Raw genomic sequence first — 24,084 nt, forward strand, 5'->3', positions numbered from 1 at the left:
TAATGTGCCCCTTCAAATTTTAGAGCTTTTAAATTCCTCTTCTGATCTACCTGGATACCTGTTAAATATTTTCATATTATGGATGGATATCATCTTTCTGATGTTGGTTTTAGATTGACCTGAGGCCTGGTGACCACCTTTCTTCTTTTTACCCAGTAGTTTTTCTCTAACTACCTTGACTTGGGAATTTCTCTGTGGTTCAGCAGGTTAAAGACCCAATGTTGTCACTGCTGCACCTAAGGTCTCTGCTGTGGTGCAGTCTCAGTCCCTGGCCCAGAAACTTCCACATGCTGCAGGTATCTTCAAAAACAAAACAAAACAAAAAACAACAAACAAAATAACAACTTACCTTCGCTCTCTATAAGGCTTCATGGTAGAATGGAAATGTGGCATGAATAGAAGAAAATCTTGCAATGTAATCTGGTGATTTTTCTCCTTTTACTTGTAGTTATTTTGTAGTTTAGGCATTCTTTTTGTCTTGAAGTTATACTGAGGGCATGGTGTTTTTGTGGATTGATTTTTCCATCTTCGTCCTGTATTGTTTTGGAGGGAGACAGGATTTAAGTGCAATGCTTCAACTATCTAGTATTCCTCAAATTAATTTGTTTTAATTTTATATACCATCTCTTTTTCCATCCTTCTCCCTAAGTTCTAGAGTCATTCATTCCAAAAAATATTTAAAGTATTCTTCTCACTATATGCCAGGCATGCTAGGAGTGCAGTAATGAGCAAAACAGGTATTATTGCCATTGTAGACATTACATTGCAGTAGTAGAGAGGTGAATAAAATAAATAAGTAAATGTATAATGTTAGGAAGTGATGAATGCTATGTTTAAAAATAAAGCCAGATAAAAATAACAAAGGATACTTTTTTTGCCTTTTTGCCTTTTTCTAGGGCTGCTCCCATGGCATATGGAGGTTCCCAGGCTAGGGGTTGAATTGGAGCTGTAGCCACCGGCCTACGCCACAGCCACAGCAATGCAGGGTCCGAGCCACCTCTGCGACCTACACCACAGCTCACGGCAACGCCAGATCCTTAACCCACTAAGTAAGGCCAGGGATCGAACCTGCAACCTCATGGTTCCTAGTCGGATTTGTTAACCACTGAGCCACGATGGGAACTCCCGAGGAAGCTGTAATATATTTATAATATTTGGTGAAGACCTTTCTGAGGAAATGTTATTTGAGCAAATTGTTATAGAACATGTCCTTATATTAGCATTTTTCTTTATGTAAAACATAAAAAATTTATCACTGATTAGATTTTCATGATAATTGATTAATTCTAAAACTTCTACTCTAGTGTGGGTGGCATGGTATTGCGGAACATGTACCAAATGAGAAGACTCTTACAGAATGTACAACTTTGAATTGTCTACAATTCAGCTGTTTTCTCACTTTTCCTTAGAGCGTTTGTATTGATAGAGTTTTCTTTGAGAAAGATCTATTCTACCCTTTTCTCTAGAAACACTGTATTTTTTGGTTGGTCCATCAAGCTATGTATTTGGTCTTTGTCACGAACTGCATTGCTTTTGCTGAGTTGTTCTGATATTAAGGCCTTAGTCTTTCATTAAAGAATACACCAATAAATACCAAACTTGCTATTGAGAAGTTCTGGAGAACTACATAGTATTGATTCATCATTGTTCATGATGTTAAGCACCATATGAGAAGTATGTTTTAGCACTAAATATTTCTCATATGAAGTAGCATTTTGGAGTTCCCATTGTGGCTCAGAGGAAACGAATCTGACTAGCATCCATGAGGACACAGGTTCAATACCTGGCCTCGCTCAGTGGGTTAAGGATCCGGCATTGCTGTGAGCTGTGGTGTAGGTCACAGATGTGGCTCATATCTGGCCCTGCTGTGGCATGGGCCAGTGACTATATCTCTGATTTGACCCCTAGTCTGGGAACTTCCATATGCTGTTGGTGCAGCCCTAAAAAGACAAAAAAAAAAAAAAAAAGAGTAGCATTTTTCATCTCTGAAAGGAAAGCCAGGTAACTGAATGTCTTATTTTTAGCTTTTGCTGTCAGGAAACTTAGAACCAAGTTCAGAGCCAATTCAGTACTCCTTTTCCATTTGTTTCTCTTCCCCACCCTAACCCCCAAGTCTTAACCTGTTCTTAGTTATATTTTCTCTCCCCTATTTTCCTGAGTTGCCTCATTAGTTGCAGAACATAGCTAGGGGATGTATAAACAAGAAAGCAGACATACATGTTAGTAAACTGGGATACATCATTTGTTGAATGACTTTAGGCAAGGAGAGCAATCTCTCTGCGCTTTAATCTATGTATCTGCAAAATGGGTTTATAGATCAGTTATTTTAAATTGCTGAACCCTTTATTCATGGGAAATAACTCAAAAGCCCAATATATAAGTCAGATAGTAGCAGAATGTGTTCAGGCCAATATCATAGCTAAAGGGAATCTAATTTTGATTTTTTTTAATCTAAATAATATAAGAGCCATCTCTTGGAGCAAAGAAACAGCCTTTTTTCTTCTACTACAGCCAAGTTTTAAGTTTTGTTGTGATCTACCTTTACCATCTTCATAAAGATTTTGAGTTTCTCTGTAATAGAATAAAAGGCTTAAGGATAACGATTAGGTATTTCATTATTCTAGATCATACTTTAGGTTTTCATACTTTAACATGCATCACAATCAGCTAGAGAACTTGTGAAAACACAGTGTGCTCTGTCCCTCTCACAGTTTCTGTTTCAGTAGGTCTAGGGTAGGACCAAGAATTTGCATTTTAGCAAGCTCCAGGTGATACTGAAGCTGCTGCTTGAACAATTTACACTTTGAGAACTACTGTCTTTATATCCATGCTAAAAATTCATTTTTGTTATTTTTCTTATTTTAATAATGATGTAAAATCATATAACTTAATAACAGACAGAAGACAATGTATAAGTAATATATGATATCTGTAAAACACATAATCAACATGTAAAACTTCTAGTGTCATGAAGCTTTCATATCTAGCGTTAAGGGCTATCTATATCTTTTTGACTTCTTGTGCTGCTGCTATGAGTGGATACATACTAATCCGGCAGCAATTGGGATTTGCTTCAGCAGTAGAAAAATTATTCAAGTCTAAAAGCAATCCTTTCCTTTTGACGTGCTGGAAGCATCCAAGAAGAAAATGTCAGAGTCAATATAAGTGCATTTACTGACAGTTTAGCTCTTTCCTATGTTACTGAAAATGGTTTGAAAATTGGCTTTTATGAAAAACAGAAACATTGACCACTTAGAGTCATAAAGCAATAGCTTTCAGCTTAGTCATTTTCCATTTATAAAGTAATGCTTTTATAAAAATAAACAAAAATTGTTTTTTCTCACATATTTGCATTTTCACCACTTTTTAAACTCAGATTTAAAACACTGTGTCCAGTAGTAATGGAGAGAAATCACTATTTTGCATTCCATTAAGTAACAACTTAAGATCACATCAAGATAAAAAATGACCAAAAAGAATAACCATCTCATTGCAGGTTCCTACAAGTCACCTATGTTCTCTATTCCATTTCTTTCAGAGCCTGACCTATGTATTTCATAAACTTTTTCATCTTAAATAGAATTTTGTATTTTCTAATTTTTCGCTAAAACCTCAATTAGTTACATGAATCAGAAGTTAAAATATGTTGCATTTCTGGCTCAGTAAGATTTGTCATTTTCTAGATAAAAGGGACTCCCTTCTCAGAATATCCATTCAGATCTTTTTTAAAGTATACTTTTGATAGTATGTGTTTTTATGTAATTTACTGCTTCTAGAAATATTTTAAAAATAAGATATGAAAACAAGAAAAATATCCATAACCAGATAGATAAAAAAAAAATATGATGTATCTGTACAATGCAATTTTATTTGGCCATAAAAAAGAATAGATATACTACATGTGTGAATTTACTTCAAAAACGTTATGCTAAGTGAAAGAAGCAGGCATAAAAGATTGCATACTATATGATTCTATTTATTTGGAATATCCAGAGTAGGTAAATCCATAGAAAAAGAAAACATTGGTAATTGCCAGGAGCTGGGGGTAATGTGGAGTAACTTCTGAATGGGCATGGTGTTTTTTTCTTAGGACCAGAGACGATGGTTGCACAACATTATAAATATACTAGATGACATTAAGTTGTTCACCTTAAAGTGGTTACTTTTATTTTATGTGAATTTCAGCCCCATTTGGGGGGGGGGGGGATTAGTTGACTTAAAAGCTAACTGAATTCCAGAATTTTTGAGATAGAAAGTCTTCTCAAGATCAACCACTTAATCTCATGAAGTCATGAAGAAGCTGAAATTCATTAAGATTAAATACATCACTCAAATATTTCAAAATAGTTTATAAAACCTAGATCAGAATTTGAAATATCGGAATTTCTATTCCAGTCATTTTTTTCAAAGCTGTGAAAGTCTACTTTATTATCTATTTCTATTTAGATATTTTAGGGGGACATACTACTCCTATTGTTACATATATATAAAGATAATAAAGAAATATAGCTTCATTTGTGTCACTTATTAAAAATGAAAAAATAGGTGTTTATTTCAGTAATTTGCCAAAAATCAGGTCACAGCTTGAGTTAGAAGAGCGTTATTCTCTGAAATAAATCAAAGAAGCACCCTGTATTTTAATTCTAGCCCACAGTTGCCTGATTTGTGAACCCAAGGCTCTCCATGATTATGATTCGGTTCTAAAAATTCAATTCTTCAAGAAATTGGTTCACTTTATTAGTATGTTCTGCCATTGGACAATTTTTGTTTCTCCAGCAGAGAAGAATACTCAGAGTATAAAAATTATATAAATGTTCCTATCTAGCGTATGGTAGCTAGAGGATCTGTGTTTTTGTGTGTGTTCTTCTTGGGTTTGGTTTTGGTTTTGGTTTTTGTATTTGTATTTGTTTGCTTTTAGGGCTGCACTCGTGGCATATGGAGGTTGCCAGGCTAGGGGTCTAATCAGAGCTACAGCTGTCAGCCTACGCCAGAGCCACAGCAACGCAGGATCCAAGCTGCATCTGCAACCTACACCACAGCTCACAGCAATTGCCAGAACCTTAACCCACTCAGCAAGGCCAGGGATCGAACCCTTAACCTCATGGTTCCTGGTCAGATTCGTTAACCACTGAGCCATGACGGGAACTCCTACATTGCTTTTTAATACATAATGCTATTGTATTGGATTCATTTCCACTGCATCACGATGGAAGCTCCTAGAGGATCTGTTTTAAACAGCTCTCTTCGGAGGTACCTAGCGAGAAGCATATGGTGGGGGAGGGGGCTGAAAATAGAGAGCATCAGCTACTAAAACAAGATAACTTGTATCCTTTGGAAATTGAGTATTATACTCAGATGTAAGGAACTTGTATTGATTTAGTGCTAGCATCAGAAAATAGTCTTATGTTCTCATTTCAGGTGAGGCTATCAGGAAATAGTTATGTGGGAATTTAGTGATGCCAACTTACGTGATCAAAAACCTGCATGTAACTTTACATTTGGCCCTCCACATGCATGGTTCTACAGCCACAGAGTCAACCAACTGGAGATCATGCTATACTGTTGCACATGTTTATTGGGGGAAAAAAATCCACATAAAAATGGACCCATACTGTTAAAACCCTTGTTGTTCAAGGATCAACTCTATATAGTTTGCTTCTTGCTAAACCCCTTTTAACTTTCAATTTCTTCACATTCTTTATTCTTTTGAGGAAGCTTATTATCATCCTATATTGGATTTCCTATTAGTTTTTCTCTCTAGCATTCCTTTTATCTGAGTGGTATTTCTACTTGGTAGTATATATTTCCTTCTTTTCCTTCAGTTTAGGGTTGTGCAAAAAGCATGTCACCTGGGCCAGATTTGGCTACTGACTGTTCCTGTGAATAAAGTTTTATTGGAACACAGCCATGCTCATTCCTCTATGTATCATCTGTACCCACTTTAGTACTAAAACAGCAGAGTTGAGTAGTTGCAATAGAGACCATATGGCCCACAAAATACTACTGGGCCTTTAACAACATTTGCCAACCTTAACTTTTGTTGCCCACGTGGAAGGTGAAGAAAAGATTCTAGAGAGTGAATAAATATCACCAGCAAAGGAGAGGATATAGAGAAGTATAGAATTTGTTCTTAAGCTAGCTGGAAGCCCAGAGTAAAAGTTTCATGAAGATTGATCCTCAGAGAAAAATGTAGAAAAGAAAGATTAGTGTCATGTTTACAAGGTTTTTGACAATGTAAAACCATGTCAGAAACTTCATATGTGTTATTTAGGAAATTAGCCGTTTAAGGTTTCTGAGCAAAGGAGCTTTGCTGAAAGGACACTGTTGCAGTAGTGTTTACCAGGCAAATGAGGGTTGTATTAATGGAAAATTAATAGTAAGTTGTATTAATGGGACAAAGCATAGTTGCAAGAATTCCAAGAGGTAAAATTGATAGGACATTAGACATTTGACTTGGGGACAGAATGTTAATTCTTGGGTTTAGAATTCATTGAGCAGAAAAATGAAAAATTATTTACACATTTTTGTTTGGAAATTAAATACCTAATTTTTATGGAAAATTAAGTTAATGGAGAGGAATTAGAACACTATGTAGAATAGTAAACAGATTAAAATTGTTGACTAGGTATCAACATTACCAAAGCTGTTGGAGCATCCCAGCCAGAGACACTTTTTCATTGGCTACATTTTACCTTCAGAGTGTCCTGCTGCCTTCACCTGTCTGATCAGGGTCCATCTCTTATAAAATCCTCTCACCTCTGATCTTGAAAATACCACGCTTGTAACCCAGATTTATTTCTGCCATCTCGTGCAGAGTAAATTACTGACATTTTCTAAATACTCTGAATCATGCCCAAGAAGGGCTTCAGCTCTCTCAAATAAAAATATTTATCACAGTGTTTTCTTCAATTAGAGCCACAATTCCTAAACTGTAAACTGAGACACCCCAAGGTGCCACAGCAAAATCACAAGAGTTTTATAGGGCATTTTATCTCAGGGTATTGCATAGTTTCAGTATCAGATTGTGTAGGCGTTCCTTTGGGATTATGTCCTACCTTTGGGAATGTTTGCTGTGATTTTAAAAAAAAAAATTCTGAAAATCAGCGAATAGGAAACAAGAGTTTCACTGTTTGGTTAGAATCCAGGGCTTAAGGAGTTGTGCAATGTCCATAAGCACCATATCCCATTAGTAAGTATTGTGGTAGTTTTTGAATGAACTAAAACAAATTGTATTTCAATTTACATGTGTTATTTTTTTCAAACCAAGTATTATGTTGCTAAAATTAGTAGTGCTTTTAAGTTGTTTGGAACTGCTTATGAAAACAAGGCTGTTAGGTATACCTTAGAGCACCATGAAAAAATTGCTCATTCAGTAAGGGTACTATGAACTGAAAAAATTCAGATTCTTTGAACTAAGGAGTTGTCCAACTCTAAAATAAATATACTCTTCCTTTACCCTGTGAAAATACACCAGTCCTTTTTTTTTTTTCTTTTTCTACAGTAGCATTTCAGTTACACAGGAATTTATGTAGACTCTCAATAAAAATTTAATCAGTTTTTTTAAAGAACCTGTATACTGTACAGTGTGTTTTAATGCTATAGCAGACATAAAAATAAAAAGTACTCTTCCCCTTAAGGTTACAGTCAAGTTAGAGAGGTAAGACATATGCAAGTTGCTTATATTATTAAGTAAAATAAAATAAATACTCTTGGTCATAGTAAATGTTATGGAGATTCAGTGAAGAACAAGCACATCTGTTGATGGGAATGCAGTAAGACTTTGTGGGATGAAAGTTTGACTTAAATGGGCCTTGATGGAGGGGTAAAATTCCAGCGGGTAGAGGTAGTGGATATTTCAAATAGAAGAAACAAAATAAGGACTCAGAAGATTTATTTTGGAGGAAGCAAATCATTCTGTATGATTGAAGCAAGGACATATGTTGTAGAGTAATAGAGGTTACAGCTGGTCTACTCTACATTGAAGTATTATTGTGGAGAGCTTTGAATGCTGGGGTGTGAGGCATTTGGATTTAATTTACTAGGAAAAGAAGAGTGATTAGGGTGATTAATCTGTCAGCAGGATATAGGATGATTAAATCAATGAGAGAGAGGAGGCAGGGAGAGCTTTTGGAAGGGGAATGATGGATTTTTGTTTTATGTGTTTGTATTTCAAATGAAATACCAAGCTCTATATTCAACTTAAAGAGCATACTTTTGATCAACATTATAACGAAGAGCTATACCATAGAACTTGTAAAATGTTCTTGATATTACTACAGAAATAATATTAATAAAACATAAATATGTATGGAGTGCATACTGCTTGCCAGCCATTGTATTAAGTATTCATTTATTCTCACAATAACCCTAATAGGCATTAGTATTCCCATTTTTAAGATGAGAGGATGAGGCCTAGGAAATTTACATAGCCTAAACCATATAGCTAGTAAGTAGTAAGATTGGCAAAGCTGTTAAAAATTAGTCTGTAAATTCTCTGATGCTAAGATTTGAGTGAATCCTTCTCAGATCCTGACAGATTATTACCATTTGGCTTAGGTATGGCTCCTCTCTTATTTTTCCCATCATTGCTGGTCCCCAATCCTATTCTTCTTTCCTCCATAGGTACTCCAGTGTGTTCATGTGTGCCCTGCATCCTTGGCACATCATGGTGTTTTAGATGTGTGCACAAGCATGTATGTACCTTAGACACAATATATAAAAGCATGAACTATATACAATATGATGTGTAAATTTCTAGCGTACTACTTTTAATCTTTATATAATAGTGTGCATTCATCACAATTTCTTATCTTTTCCCCTAGAAATGGACTTCCAAGATGCCTCACACTCCCTTTTACTTTCAACAAAGCTGTGATAAATATCCTCTTGTGTGTCCTCCTAAAACCCATCTTCTTTCTACTGTGTCTTAACTAGCTCCTACTACATGCTTTTTGAGGGGTCTGTTTCAGATGGAGGAAAAGCTGTCATCTGTGCCTATGGTATAGATTGCAGGTATATTAATCCTTAAAAAGATTAAAATATATGTGGAATGGGTAATTTCATTGATGCTTCAAAAGGAGCCACATGGATAGGAAAATCTAGGTGAATTATCCTATTCCATTGATGCATTACATTCAGTCAGTAGTAATAAGTACAGACAGCATCACTAGTATATTTGTTTTGGCTTTCTTCTTTTAATGATTCTATTGCTATGATGTAGTGCTACACATCAAAACATTGTAAATGTAAATGGTTTATACATTAGCTTAATGTTTGTCAGTCAGTATTTTCCTTAAAAGCAAATAGGAACAATGCTTTGTCATAATCCATATTCGATCCTCCCACTCCGACAAGGAAATATATATTTTATCTTCTCTGGGATACTTGCACAACATGCAGAATCCATTAAAAGGAAGAAAACATGCTATATGGCTTTTGTATTTGTTATTTTGGGCTTTTAATTTATTCATTCTTTCAGCCCGTTGTCTTGACTCATGTTACTATGGCACCTTCATTATGGCATCGAAAACAGACTAATTATGTTCTTTATAGCAGGCAACAGTGGTACATCTTGAGATACAGCATCTGGTACTCTCAGCTGTCCTTCATCATTGCTAATCTTGGTTTGGTGGGGCTCTCCGGTTGTCCAAATATTTTTGTTACTATACATTCTTCTTTATTTTCTCTTCTGCTCCTATGAATAGTGGTTTATACTTATTAAAGTCACTGATCTCATATTTAGTTTGTTCCTTTTTCAGCCATCTATCTACTTGAAGAATTAAGACTTACTCCCATCTGTTGATCTGTTCTTACTCTTGTTTATTGAACTACATTTCTCACTCTTCATAAACATCTTTTGTTTGAACAGAGATTTAATTCAAGTGAATGAAATATTTTTATCTTTTAAACAGTTTTTATTACAGTGTAATCAAAGCATTTTACCAAAATTTGGAAAAAAAGTGATAAAATTATCTACAATTTTTCTATTGAAATTTAACCATTTTTACATTTGTTGTATTGTCTTCCAGTTTTCTATTGATATAATATAGATGATAATATTTGTACATACTGCTTGTATATCTTATGTTTCATTTAACATTTATATAGCATAAACATTTTCTACTTTGCCACTTAGTTTTCATAATCATCACTTTTTTATCTTCAAAATATTCTCTAGGGAAGCATATCCAATGAAAATATAATATAAGCCACATAAACAGTTTAAAATTTTCTCATAGCAACATTAAAAAAGTGAAAAGAAACAGGTAAAATTAATGTTAATAATATATTTTATTTAACTTAAAATATCTATAATAGTTCTCATTTCAACCCATAATTATATAAAATTATTAATTTTTCATTCTTTTTTTATACTGTCTTTGAAATAGGTGTCTATTTTACATTTATAACACAGCTCAGTTACTAAATTGTCAATAGTCAAAATGTTGCCCTACTAAGACAATAAAATTATGTTTAGCAGAAAAATATTTTACATTGTTTCCATTTTGAAATTTTAATAAATTCAAAATTCATTTCCACAGTCATACTAATAACATTGCATATGCTCATTAGCTACATGTGGCTTCTTAACATTTAAATTAAAATTAAATAAAATTTGAAATTCACATCTTTAGTCGTGCTACTCACATTTTAAATAATAGCCAGATTTAGAGTGGATATATATGCTAATTATTACTTAACTATTTATTCCTTTATTATTAAATATTTACATTGTTCCCAGGTTTTCAGTGAAATAGCATACTGATCTGTTCCTAAATGAATGTTTTCTGTATTTCAGATTATTTCCTTAAGGTAGACTCTCATTAAGTAGATGGGTCAAAGAGTATGAATTTTTTTTATAGTTCCTCATGTGTATTTCCAAATTATTTTCTAAAAAACAGTTTTAGTTGCATTCCCAGTGATAGTATTAATATATTAATTTCACCTATCTTCATCATTGAGTTACTACCATGTTTCTTTTTTAATATTTTACATATTTTATTTTTTAATTGAACTATGGTTGATTTACAATATTACATTAATGTCAGGTACAACATACTGATTCTGTTTTGTAATAGATTGTACTTTACTTGAAAGTTTTACAAAATAATGGGTATATTTCCCTGAGCTGTACTTGTTGGTTATTTATACATGGTAGGGGTTTTTTTTCCCTGAATCCCATACCTCTGCCTTGCCCCTCCCCCATTCTGTCTCCCCACTGGTAATCTCTGTTTTGTTCTTTACATCTGTGAGTCTGTTTCTGTTTTGTTAACATACATTCCTTTTATTTCTTAGATTCCATGTGTAAATATTAAGAGTATTTGTCTTTCTTTGTCTGACATTTCACTAAGCATAAGTCTCTAGTTCTATCCACATTGTTGCAAATGGAAAAATGTCATTCCTTTTTATGGCTAAGTAATTTTCCACATCTTCTTTATCCGCTCATCACTTGATGAACACTTAGGTTGCTTTCATATATTGGCTATTGTAAATAATGTGAATATAAATAATAATGTAAACATTGAGGTACATTTATCTTTTCAAATTAGTGTTTTTATTTTCTTCCAATTATTTACCCAAGAGTAGAATTACAGTTTTTGTTTTCTTCAGGTGTATATCAGTGCTAGAGTTGCTGGATCATGTGGTAGTTCTGTTTTTAGTATTTTAAGGAACCTCTGTACTGTTTTCCAAGTAGCTGCACCAATTTACATTCCCACCAACAGTGTACAAGTGTCTCCTTTTCTCCACATTCTTGCTAATATGTGTTATTTGAAGAGTTTTTTGCTTTTTTGTTTTGTTTTCTTTTTTGTTTTGTTTTGTTTTCTTTTCTTTTTTTTGTTTTTGTTTTTGTTCTTAGGGCCGCACTTGCAGCATATGGAAGTTCCCAGGCTAGGGGTTGAATCAGAGCTACACCACAGCCACAGCAACTTGGGATCCAAGCCACATCTGCAACCTACACCTCAGCTCATGGATCACCTCAGCTCATGGATCACTGACCCACTGAATGAGGCCACGGATCGAACCCACATCCTCACAGATACTAGTCAGATTCGTTTCCTCTGTGCCACAATGGGAATTCAGTGAAGACTTTTTGATGATAACCATATTGACAGGTGTGAGGTGATATCTCATTATGTTTTTGATTTACACTTCTCTGAAGATTAGCATTTTAAGCATCTTTTCATGTGCCTATTGTCCATCTGTATATCTCCTTTAGAAAAATGTCTTTTCATACATTCTTCCCATTTTTTTCTTCTTTTTTTTCTTCCCATTTTTTAATCAGATTGTTTATTTAGTGGGTTGTATGAGTTTTTTATATAACATTTTGGATATCAGCCCCTTATCCATCATATATTGCAAACTTTTTCTCTCATTCATTAGTTGTCCTTAGTTTTGTACATGGTTCCCTTTGCTATACAAAAGCTTTTAAGTTTGGTTAAGTCCTATTTGTTTACTTCTGCTTTTATTTCCTTTGCTTCAGGAGATGCATCCAAAAATTATTGCTATGATTTATGTCCAAGACTGTTCTGCCATTATTTTTCTCTAGGAATTTTATGGTATCCCATCTTGCTTTTAGGTCTTTTAGAATATGCAAGAGATAAAAAGACAGTCTCTTCAATATGTGGTGCTGGGAAAACCGAACAGCTATGTGTAAAAAAAAAAAAAAAAAATTAGAGCATTTACTAACATCAAATACCAAAATATCTGTTGTATATTTATCTGTTGTATATTCTTGCTTCTTTGTCATAGATTAATTGACTAATGAGTTTCTTTCTTGGCTCTCTCTTCTCTTCCATTGATCTGTGTGTCTGGTTTTGTGCCCATACCATACTGTTTTGATTACTGAAGCTTTATGGTATAGTCTGACGTCAGGGATCACGATTTTTCCAGCTCTCTTCTCTTTCAGGATTGCTTTGGAAGTTTGAGGTCTTTTTTCGTTCCATGTAATTTTAGGATTATTTGTGCTACATCTTTGGGAAATGCCTTGGGTATTTTGATAGCAATTGCAATGAATCTATAGTTTGCTTTGTGCAGTATGGACATTTTAACAATATTAGTTCTTCTAATCATTGAACATAGAACATCTTTATAATTTTTTGTGTTATCTTCATTTACCTTCATCAGTGTTGTATAGTTTTCATAGCATAGGATTTCACATCTTTGGTTAAGTTTATTCCTAGGTATTTTATTTCCAATGTGATTTTAAATGAGCAATTTCATTTCTTTTATTTTAGTATTTTAAATATTTCAATTACCTACATTTCCCCATGAATGTAGGAACCCTGATAAGTCCTCAGAGTGGTTGAATGATAACAAATCTACATACTAGGGATTTCCAAGCTTTAGGTCTGTCTCTGCTAAAATGGTTCTTTGGCTCTGCCTTGGTCTTTCCCCATTCCTCCCACTTCTGCCTTTTTGTTTTGTTTCATTTTCCACTCTAGTGGATAAAAGTGTCTCACTTTACCCTAAATTCTGATTAATATTACTCAGCCTCTAAGTGTTGGAATCTGTTTTCCTTTTGGCTGCTTATAGGGACAAAGAGTAGCAAGGTTAACTCTTGTGTTGACTGAAATCCCTACTTAGAAAATTACAAGATTTTTGTTGATTATATAGAGTATTTTTATAAACTACAGCCATATAATCTCTTAGTCTGTTTTTATTACAAACCTGATATGGGAGGGGGTGTGAATTTATAATGGCACTGTTTTTATTCTTGGTGATACCACAGTCTGGATCATGTGGCCTAGCAAAAGATATAAATCTAGGAAGAAAAATTATGGTTGGCATCAATTTTAAGTCTTTGCAGTCTAACAGAGCACAAGTCCTAAATTGTTTAAATACTAAATATTTACTTAAAGAAAAACAAGAGACCATTCAAAAATGGAATTAATTTAAATTGTGAATTTGCCTCATTTAAAAGCTGATAGTTTGTTGTATTCTTTGTAAAATTAACAAAATTGAAGTTATACTGTCCACGTCACAATACTCTTGTGTTGCATTTTAAAGTAAAACACACAATATACACACATTTGGAAAGAGGCCAAATTTAGACTCCAGGGGCATGCTGTTCTGTACCTTAAATTACAATCAGATGTATTTTAGCACAGATCAAATTTTGAGTCTGAAGTCGGTGAGAAGCCTAATTATTTGACCAGGTTACTATTTATGTAGACCATTCTATGGCTGTCTGTGGTTAATCCATGGCTGGCAGAATGCTAGCTCTGGGAGGTTTTTATTTCATGCTGAAACAGTTTGGGGAAAAGTAGGGGGAAGGGGAGCTTTAAAGTCTCCTCCTTATATGAAAGACTAAAAAGCAAGTACATACATATTACTATGGAGGCAAGATGCTATATAAACTGTTCATTTTAATTCTCCAAGTGACAGAAATAGTAAAGCAGCTTGGATGCTCATAGTTTGCAAGTCACATGGTATTGGGTTAAGAAAGTAAGATGAAAACATTAAATATGTTACCTAAGACTTGTTATTTTTTAGAACTGTTGAATATTGGTAAAGAATTAATGGATTGTGGAGTTCCCACCATGGCTCAGTGGTTAACAAGTCCAACTAGGAACCATGAGGTTGCAGGTTCAATCCCTGGCCTTGCTCAGTGGGTTAAGGATCTGGTGTTCCCATGAGCTGTGGAGCAGTTTGCAGATGCGGCTCGGATCCCGCATTGCTGTGGATCTGGTGTAGGCTGGCAGCTATAGCTCTGATTAGACCCCTAGCCTGGGAACCTCCATGTGCCACAGAAGCGGCCCTAGAAATGGCAAAACAACAAAAAAGAAGAAAAAGAAAAAAAAAAGAATCAATGGATCGGAATTTTTAAATGATGTGAAAATTTATGTTTCTATGATAAGAAAATATTTTTATTACAATTTCATTAGCAGTGCCTTAATAAGATACAATTATAGTATAAAATTTTCTCTTTATATCTCAGAATTTATAAGTGCAAGAAACTCTTTAAAGATGGCTCTCAATATACAGGACTCCTGCCACAAAGTTAATTTTTTAGTATTCTTTTAATGTTCACTTTGAGGATTGAAAATAATGACAAAATGTTTTCCCTTTAAACTTTTCGAGTTTGCATGATAGAAGTGGTTTGTCCCATCAGTTATAAGCGTGTTTTTCAGTAGCTTTTTTGTAACTTTTAAAATAAGTTTCCTGGAGTTCCCATCGTGGTGCAGTGGTTAACGAATCCGACTAGGAACGATGAGGTTGCGGGTTCGGTCCCTGCCCTTGCTCAGTGGGTTAACGATCCGGCGTTGCGGTGAGCTGTGGTGTAGGTTGCAGATGCGGCTCAGATCCCGCATTGCTGTGGCTCTGGTGTAGGCTAGTGGCTACAGCTCCAATTCGACCCCTAGCCTGGGAACCTCCATATGCCGAGGGAGCGGCCCTAGAAAAGGCAAAAAGACAAAAAAAAAAAGTTTCCTTGTGTTGTCATGGTTATTTATAACATTTATAAGGTAGCCCTTCTCCCCTTCTTATTGTCATTTTCCTCACTTCTTCTGGTTCCTTTGCTCTAATTATTTTCCCTTTCTTGCTTCTTCATTCTTCTGTTTCTCCACTAGATCCTTCTCATTGAAGAGCAAAAATGCTCACACCTTCCCTGTTCTTAAAAACAACTCCACTACTCCCTTTCTTCCCCTAAAATTGTCTACTCAAACTACAGGCATTACCTCTGGAGTCATTTGAATTCAAACTCTGTCATATATTTATATATAAGTTGTCACCTGGGAAACATTTCTTAACACTCTTATCATGCCTTCTTTATTCATAAAATGAGAGTAATAACCATATCCACCTCATTGGTTTGATGTTAAGAAAAAATAACTAAGTTGATATACATACAACTTTTAGTATAGTGCCTGGAACATAAGAATTGCTCAGTGAATTTTAGATGATTCCATTATTAATCACTGGTAAAGCTCCCCAAATAATTTATAATCCTTACCCTATCTCACCATTCTTTTTTTAAACCACTGTTTTTGCCTTAATACCTTAGGTACTTTCTCCTGATTATGAAATCCTGAGATTTTTGCTCAGTCCTTTTCTCTCTCCTATTGACAGCTTTCTGTGCCTTTAAGTATCCTTGAAATTTCCCCTGATGGATTTCTCTATCATCACTTCTATTTCCACTTGCCTTCTTCTTGTACTCTACTTTTTTTATTACTCGATTAATTTTATTACATTTATAGTTGTACAGTGATCATCACAACCCAATTTTATAGCATTTCCATCCCAAACCCCCAGCCCATCCCCCTACTTCCTAACCTGTCTCATTTGGAAACCACAAGTTTTTCAGTCTGTGAGTCAGTATCTGTTCTGCAAAGAAGTTCATTGTGTCCTTTTTTCAGATTCCACATGAAAGTGATAGCATTTGATGTTGGTGTCTCACTGTCTGACTGACTTCACTTAGCATGATAATTTCTAGGTCCATCCATGTTGCTGCAAACACTGTTATTTCTTTCCTTTTAATGGCTAACTTCACTTAGCATGATAATTTCTAGGTCCATCCAAGTTGCTGCAAATGCCATTATTTCTTTCCTTTTAATGGCTGAGTAACATTCCATTGTGTGTATGTACCACATCTTCTTGATCCACTCCTCTGCTGATGGACATTTAGGTTGTTTCCATGTCTTGGCTATTGTATATAGCGCTACAATGAACACTGGAGTACATGTATCTTCTTGAGTCATGGTTTTCTCTGGATAGATGCCCAGGAGTGGGATTGCTGAATCAAATGGTACTTCTATTATTAGTTTTCTGAGAAATCTCCATACTGTTTTCCACAGTGGTTGCACCAATTTACATTCTCACCAGCAGTGTAAATAGGGTTCCCTTTTCTCCACACGCTCTCCAACGTTTATTATTTGTAGACTGATGCTGGCCATTCTGGCTGGTGTAAGGTGACCTCAGAGTGGTTTTGATTTGCATTTCTCTAATAATTAGTGACGTTGAACATCTTTTCCTGTGTTTTTTGACCATCTGTCTTGTATTCTACTTTTTTCCTCTCCTTTTTTCCCCTGGCTTTTGTTCTTCTCTGTTTTATCCTTTGCCCTCCTGTTTTTCTCCATTCTCTTTCTTGGGAATGACAGCTTTCTTTTACCATCACCTTCCTCCATGACCTTTCTCCTGAGTCCAACTTCCTGATATATACTTGAAGTTCCCTTAACATCTCTAATGTAATATGACTACAACTGACCCCCTTTCTTTGACATCCAAGACAGATCTTATTATGGATTTTTCTATTTCTATTAATAATAAAACCAGGTTTAAAACCTTAATGATCTTTTGATTTCTTTTCTCCTTTGTCACTCACATCTTAAACAGTTGCTGAGTCCAATATGTAATACTCCTTGTATGATTTCCCTTTACAGAACCAAATGCAGGTATTTATTGATTAATGCTATCCAAATTAACCTTTGAATTCTCTTGTAAGCTTGTTATTCCTTTCTCTCTAGGGAAACTTCATTACCATCATTCATCCCCACCCCACCTAATAGACTCCTAACCTACCACTCAAGGCCTTTTGTATTCTTAACTCAGCTGGCCTTTCCGATTTGATGTTTTTCTGCCCTTTGTATATTCCTTCATTTCCTTATGAATCATCGAAACCAATTTCCTACATGAGCATACATGTCTTTGCTCATACTTTCTTGCATCTGGAAAGCATAAATATATAAAAGACTCTTACTAATACTTAAGATATAGCTAAATAGCATTTTAAAATTTAACTCTCAGAATTCCCGTCGTGGCGCAGTGGTTAATGAATCCGACTAGGAACCATGAGGTTGCGGGTTCGGTCCCTGCCCTTGCTCAGTGGGTTAAAGATCCGGCGTTGCCGTGAGCTGTGGTGTAGGTTGCAGACGCGGCTCGGATCCCGCGTTGCTGTGGCTCTGGCGTAGGCCGGTGGCTACAGCTCCGATTCAACCCCTAGCCTGGGAACCTCCATATGCCGCGGGAGCGGCCCAAGAAATAGCAACAACAACAACAAAAGACCAAAAAAAAAATAAAATAAAATAAAATATAACTCTCCTGACATGAAATTATAGTGAGAATATTTTTTTATTTTATTACTGTATTATTTTCTCATTATTTCAAAATACTAATTCAGGACCTTCCTTAAAAATTCAATATAGATGTTTTATAAGGTTAACAAACTATCATTTTAGTAACCTAGTTTCATTTTAAAATAAATACCAAGTCACTTACAAGAATCCAAACTGTTCGTATGAAGCTACAAGGACCTAATCTGCTTTCGTTACCCTTTCTGTAATCGAAAAGTAATAATTGTCCTGAATGAGACCTTTCAATAACTTTTATGTAGATTTTCAGAATTCTTTTCAATACTGTGTATACAATTCTGAAATACATGTCTTGTTCTCTGATGTAATGGGAGAATATGATGCATATAGTACTCATTGGTATTCCCTGATGGAATATTGGGGTAAGGATCCGGTGTTGTCATTGCTATGCTCCGGGTCACTGCTCTGGCACAGGTTTGATCCCTGACCTAGGAACCTCTGCATGCCTCGGGTACAGCAAAAAAAAAAAAAAAAAAAAAGTAGAATGCTACTCATATGATAAACTTTTTTTTTTTTTGTCTTTTTGCTATTTCTTTGGGCCGCTCCCGCGGCATATGGAGGTTCCCAGGCTAGGGGTCGAGTCGGAGCTGTAGCTGCCAGCCTACACCAGAGCCACAGCACCGCAGGATCCGAGCCGCATCTGCAACCTACACCACAGCTCACCGCAACGCCGGATCGTTAACCCACTGAGCAAGGGCAGGGACCAAACCCGCAACCTCATCGTTCCTAGTCGGATTCGTTAACCACTGCGCCACAACGGGAACTCCGATAAACTTTTCTCATAATCAAATGCTACTATTTTCTTCTTTGCATTTTATAACCATGTTGTTAAGGAAATCGCCACAAAATGCAAAAGCCTATATCATGTAGAGATTTCTTTTATTCTCACTGAGGGTGACTCTGTGGAGATAATATTTCTAATACCCCCATTTTCTTCTTTATGCAGGGTTTTTTCCTCACAGTTTCCCCAGAGTCAGTTTTAAAAGTGGCTCACCATGCTTCTGAAAACAACAGAATTTTCACTTTGAATCTGTCTGCACCATTTATTAGTCAGTTCTACAAGGAATCATTGATGAAAGTCATGCCTTATGTTGACATACTTTTTGGAATGAGACGGTGAGTAACTTTTTTTATTTTATGGTACCTGGTTGTTTGGGTTCTGATTTGTGTATATGTTTAGAAATACGTAAATAAAACCTAAATATTTGCATAGATATGCTTGAGAATTACACCGTAAAACTGCCTCAATTTGGACCATTCTAACCCAGTATTTTCAGTAATTCCTTCAGAGTATACTAATTTCTTATACAGTAAAAAAGTAGTCTTTTAAAGGATTAGGCTATTGAAGTTTATAACTTAAGTATAGTAAAAGTCACTCTTCTTAGTATACATTTTTGTGACCTTTTTGCAAATATATGTCTGTCATGTCACTATGACCAAGGGCAAGATAAAAACATTTTCATCACCTTTTTCAGTCAACTCTTCCCCTCATCCTTAGCATTTATAAATATGAACTAATTTTTCTTCTCACCAATAAGTTATTTTCTTTCATTCTAAATCAGTGGAAAATAATTACTTTTTTTTGCTTATGTAGTGTTAATAGCTTCTGTCTAACCCGTAGATTTTAAAAATCCATAAAATAGAAAAAGAGAGAGACCTTCAGTCTATCTTCATGCGACCTGGGCAGTATCATTAACCTTCGTGATTGTCACAGTCTTTATGTATAAAGTGAAGGTGTTGTATTATTTACCTCAGAAGTCCATTGTGACTTAAAGTCTATGGTTTTAACATAGTTTGATTATATTCATCGATTTTGTATCTTAATGAGGTAATTGTGTTGTCTGCCTAGAATAACATAAAATTTGACCTGGAAGTAATTTATGGGTTATTTGTGGAAATAATACGGTGTGAATATCTTCCAAGGCACTCAGCAGTTGAAGGAAATGCAACATTCTTAATGATTCACAGACTGACATAGTGGCAAGAAATAGCAGTAAAAGCCTTAATCTTCTAGATATCTGCTACAAGTCTCATTTAACTAAAATTCATGTTTTAGATTTTTCCTTTTTTCATTTTTATTTTCTGAAAGGTAAAGAAGGTACCTACCAAATGTACAACTCTAGCTCTTTAAATGGCATTAAAGAACTGGTCATTAGTTTAGTAATCTGAGAATCTTTTGAAGCAACTGATACTTGAACCTAGAGTTTTTTATAGTTAGGAAAGAGTAGAATGGCAATACTTAATAAATGCTCTAGACTTTAAGAAGACAAACTTTAAAACTTTTTAAAGAGATAAATATCATTCCAGAGAGTAAGATTTTGGAAGTAGACCACTTGAGAGGATTAATACCATCAAAAATTCAATTCTGACTTTTAAGAATCTTGAAGGACCTTAATTAAAAAGAAAATGAGGAGGAACCTTAATAAAAATAAAAAGCATTGTGGAGCACACAAAAAAACTCTTTAATAAGAACTCAAACTTGTAAAGCATATGTAAAAAACATAGGAAGCATTTAAAGAACCAGGGAACAATGCTAAAAGTTTTGCAGAGAAATGAGGCCCAAGAATGATTAGGTTTGAAGAAAATGCTAATGATATCAACATGGCCTTTATTGTTTAAAAAAAACTCCAATGTGCAATCAACAGAAAAAGTAATTGGACTTCATCAAAATTAAATAGAACATGATAGAAGATAACATGAGAAAAAGAATGTATATATATGGAGTTCCCGTCGTGGCGCAGTAGTTAACGAATCTGACTAGGAACGATGAGGTTGCAGGTTCAGTCCCTGCCCTTGCTCAGTGGGTTAACAATCCAGCGTTGCCGTGAGCTGTGGTGTATAGGTCGCAGACACGACTTGGATCCAGCGTTGCTGTAGCTCAGGCGTAGGCTGGCAGCTACAGCTCTGATTCAACCCCTAGCCTGGGAACCTCCATATGCCGTGGGAGCGGCCCAAGAAATGGCAAAAAGACAAAAAAAAAAAAAGAATGTATATATATATATATATGTATATGTATAACTGGATCACTTTGATTTACAGAAGAAATTGATAGAACATTGTAAATCAAGTATAATAAAATTTTTTTGACTTTTATGATCAAAGGATACTATCAAGAAAGTGCAAAGACAGCCCATGGATGGGAGAAAATATTTGCAATTAATATATAGGATAAGGGATCAATATCCATATTTTATAACTCAGGTATATCTCAACAAGAAAACAATCTAGTGTAAAAATTGTCAAAGGACTTAAAGATTTCGCCAAAGAAGATACACAAATGGCCAACATATATGGAAAATGCTCACCATCACTAATCGTTTGAGAAATTCATATTAAACCAAAATGAGATATTACTTGACACTCATTAAGATGGTCATTTAAAAAAAATGGAAAATAACAAGCATTGACAAAGACGTGGAGAAATGGGAGCCATTGTGCATAGCTGATGGGAATGTAAAATGGTACAGCTGCTGTGCAAAATAATTTGGTGGTTCCTCAAAACATTAAAAAGAATTATCATCATATGATCACAGCAATTCCACTTTTGGGTATAACCCAAAAAACTTCAACGCAGGGATTCAAATACTCGTACATCAATGCTTAGCAGCATTATTCACAGTAGCCAAAAGTTGGAAACAAACCAAATGTTCTTCAGCAAATGAATAGATAAACAAATTCTTATATACATACAGTGGAATATTATTCAGCCTTGAAAAGGAATGGATTCTCATACATGGTACAATTTGAATGTATATTTTATCATAATTTTTAAAAAGTGATTGAGTCTATGAATCAGTAAAATTTAACTAGAATTTAGTATAGATTATTAAAGTAATTATTTTTCCCTACTTAGAAGAGGAAGTCATAAAATTACAAGCTGCCACATGGATTCAAGTCATGTCAGGATATATTTTCATTTTTTTGATATGATTGCAGTTCATATAAATTCATTTCAAGAAATAGGTAGTACCTGTTATGGCAGACCAGTAAACGGTGGGTGTATAGTATATTTGTGATGATTTGTCATAATGTGGCTTACAGAATAATAAATTTTAGATACATGGAAGTTAGATATATTTGACATTTTATTGAGCCAGGCTCACAAAACCTTCTGATAAATTAATAGATCTCTATGATATGCCTCAGTGTTTACCCTGAGCTTTGCTCAAGTAAACTATCAAATATTCAGATAAAGGGAGATATCATTGTGGCTCAGCAGTAACGAACCTGTTTAGTATCCATAAGGATGTGGGTTCGATCCCTGGCTTTGCTCAGTGGGTTAAGGATCCGCCATTGCCGCAAGCTGCAGTATGGGTTGCAGATGTGGCTTGGATCCCATGTTGCTGTGGCTGCGGCGTGGGCCAGCAGCTGCAGCTCCGATTCAACCCCTAGCCTGGGAACCTCCATATCCCACAGTACAGCCCTAAAAACAAAAACAAAAATTCAGATAAAGCTGTATCTGCAGATAATGTAAGTGTGGAGGATGCAAATAATGCAGTACATTAACAAATATCAAGTTGAACCTTAAAATGAGACTTTCAACAATTTTAATAGATTGGGAATATCAGTTGAATGATGAAATTTAATAAGGATAAAAAAAATGATACCATACTCTATTATAACAAGCAAGTATGGTATTATGAGCTTTATCTCTTTAATCTCATCTTTCACTGTTCTCCTTGAATATGCTAGTAATAATAAACTCTTCAGTTCTCTAAGAGACAAGGGACATTTCATTTCTAAATTGCAATGGAGTGTGAAATATATTTCTCAGGGAATATAGATAGGATTATTTTGTCCTTTTCCTCCTCTTCCTCCTTCCAAAAGACTCCCAAATCTACTGTGTTTAATGTAAGTTCTAAAAATGTCAACACTTAGGTAAAACCAAATGCACTTGCCTCTTATTTTCTACCTGATGCCATTTTTCCTTTCATAGAATTGTATACTAGTATTGATGTTTAAAGCTTTTTTGATAACCTCAAAAAGTATTTTTAAAAAAAGAGGCCTTGTCCACCAAGGCTGTCTCTTCAAGGTTGATGAAGGAAAGTGATCCTTGTAAGACAAGCAATAAATGAGATGAGCTCTATAATTATCCCAGTTTACCACTCGGAAAGAATTTCCAGGCCATTGCGTAGAGGAGAACCCTCGCAGAGCTAGGCAATCTCTTTGAATTGAGGAGACGGAGCTGGAAGTTCAGGAAATCTAACAGCTAGCTAGCTGGAGTGTGCAGTTCATGGTACCAGAAAGGAAAGCGCTGCATGGAGTGAGAAATTGGCTGAGTCCCACCCAAGTTTTTTAGCTGAGTACTAATCAGTTGTGAAGAAACTAATGCAGGCTGGGGAAAGAACCACCTGAAAAGAACCTAGGGAATAATCTTCAGAGTAACCATTCTCATTCTACTAGTCAAAGCTGATAACCTCATGATTCATAGGCTTCAGATAGGGTACTCAGAACACTAGTGGGGCAAAATTAGTCTAGAGTGAAGCTCCTGTTGTCCCTCATTAGCAGTATTACCCCAATATGCATACAGTCTCCACCATTGGGTTGAAGAAGTTCTCTTCCATTTTTAGTACTCTGAGGGCTTTTATCAGGAATGGATGTTGAATTTTGACAGATATTTTTTGTAATTTTAATCAATCCAGCCTGATAATATATAAAAAGGATAATTCATCATGACCAGGACAGTAGGGTTGGTTTACCAATCAATGCAATTCACCTTAGTAAAAATAAAAAAAAATTTTGTCTTAATAGACACAGAAAAAACATGTTAAAATCTAACATCCATTCATACTTTAAAAAAAAAAAACAAAAAACTAAGAATAAAAGGGAACTTCTTCAACCCAGTGCAGGATATCTACCAAAAATGTATAGCTAACATCATACTTAATGATTAAAAACTGAATACTTTCCTCTGAGGCCAGGGACAAAACAAAAATGTTTACTCCTTCCACTTCTATCCAACATTGTGCTGGAGGTTCTAGCCACTGCTGATAAGGCA

General features: G+C 35.1%; 1 protein-coding gene across 1 annotated transcript in view; it reads left to right on the plus strand.

The window, feature by feature from the left end:
• ADK (adenosine kinase) overlaps nt 1-24,084 on the plus strand; it is a 479,816-nt gene that overhangs the window by 314,386 nt on the left and 141,346 nt on the right. The window contains 1 exon segment of the mRNA XM_047760818.1: nt 19,033-19,206. Coding sequence (XP_047616774.1) covers nt 19,033-19,206 — 174 coding nt within the window.

The sequence above is a fragment of the Phacochoerus africanus genome, chromosome 15 (assembly GCF_016906955.1).
Source record: "Phacochoerus africanus isolate WHEZ1 chromosome 15, ROS_Pafr_v1, whole genome shotgun sequence".
NCBI classification, from domain to species: Eukaryota; Metazoa; Chordata; class Mammalia; order Artiodactyla; family Suidae; genus Phacochoerus; species Phacochoerus africanus.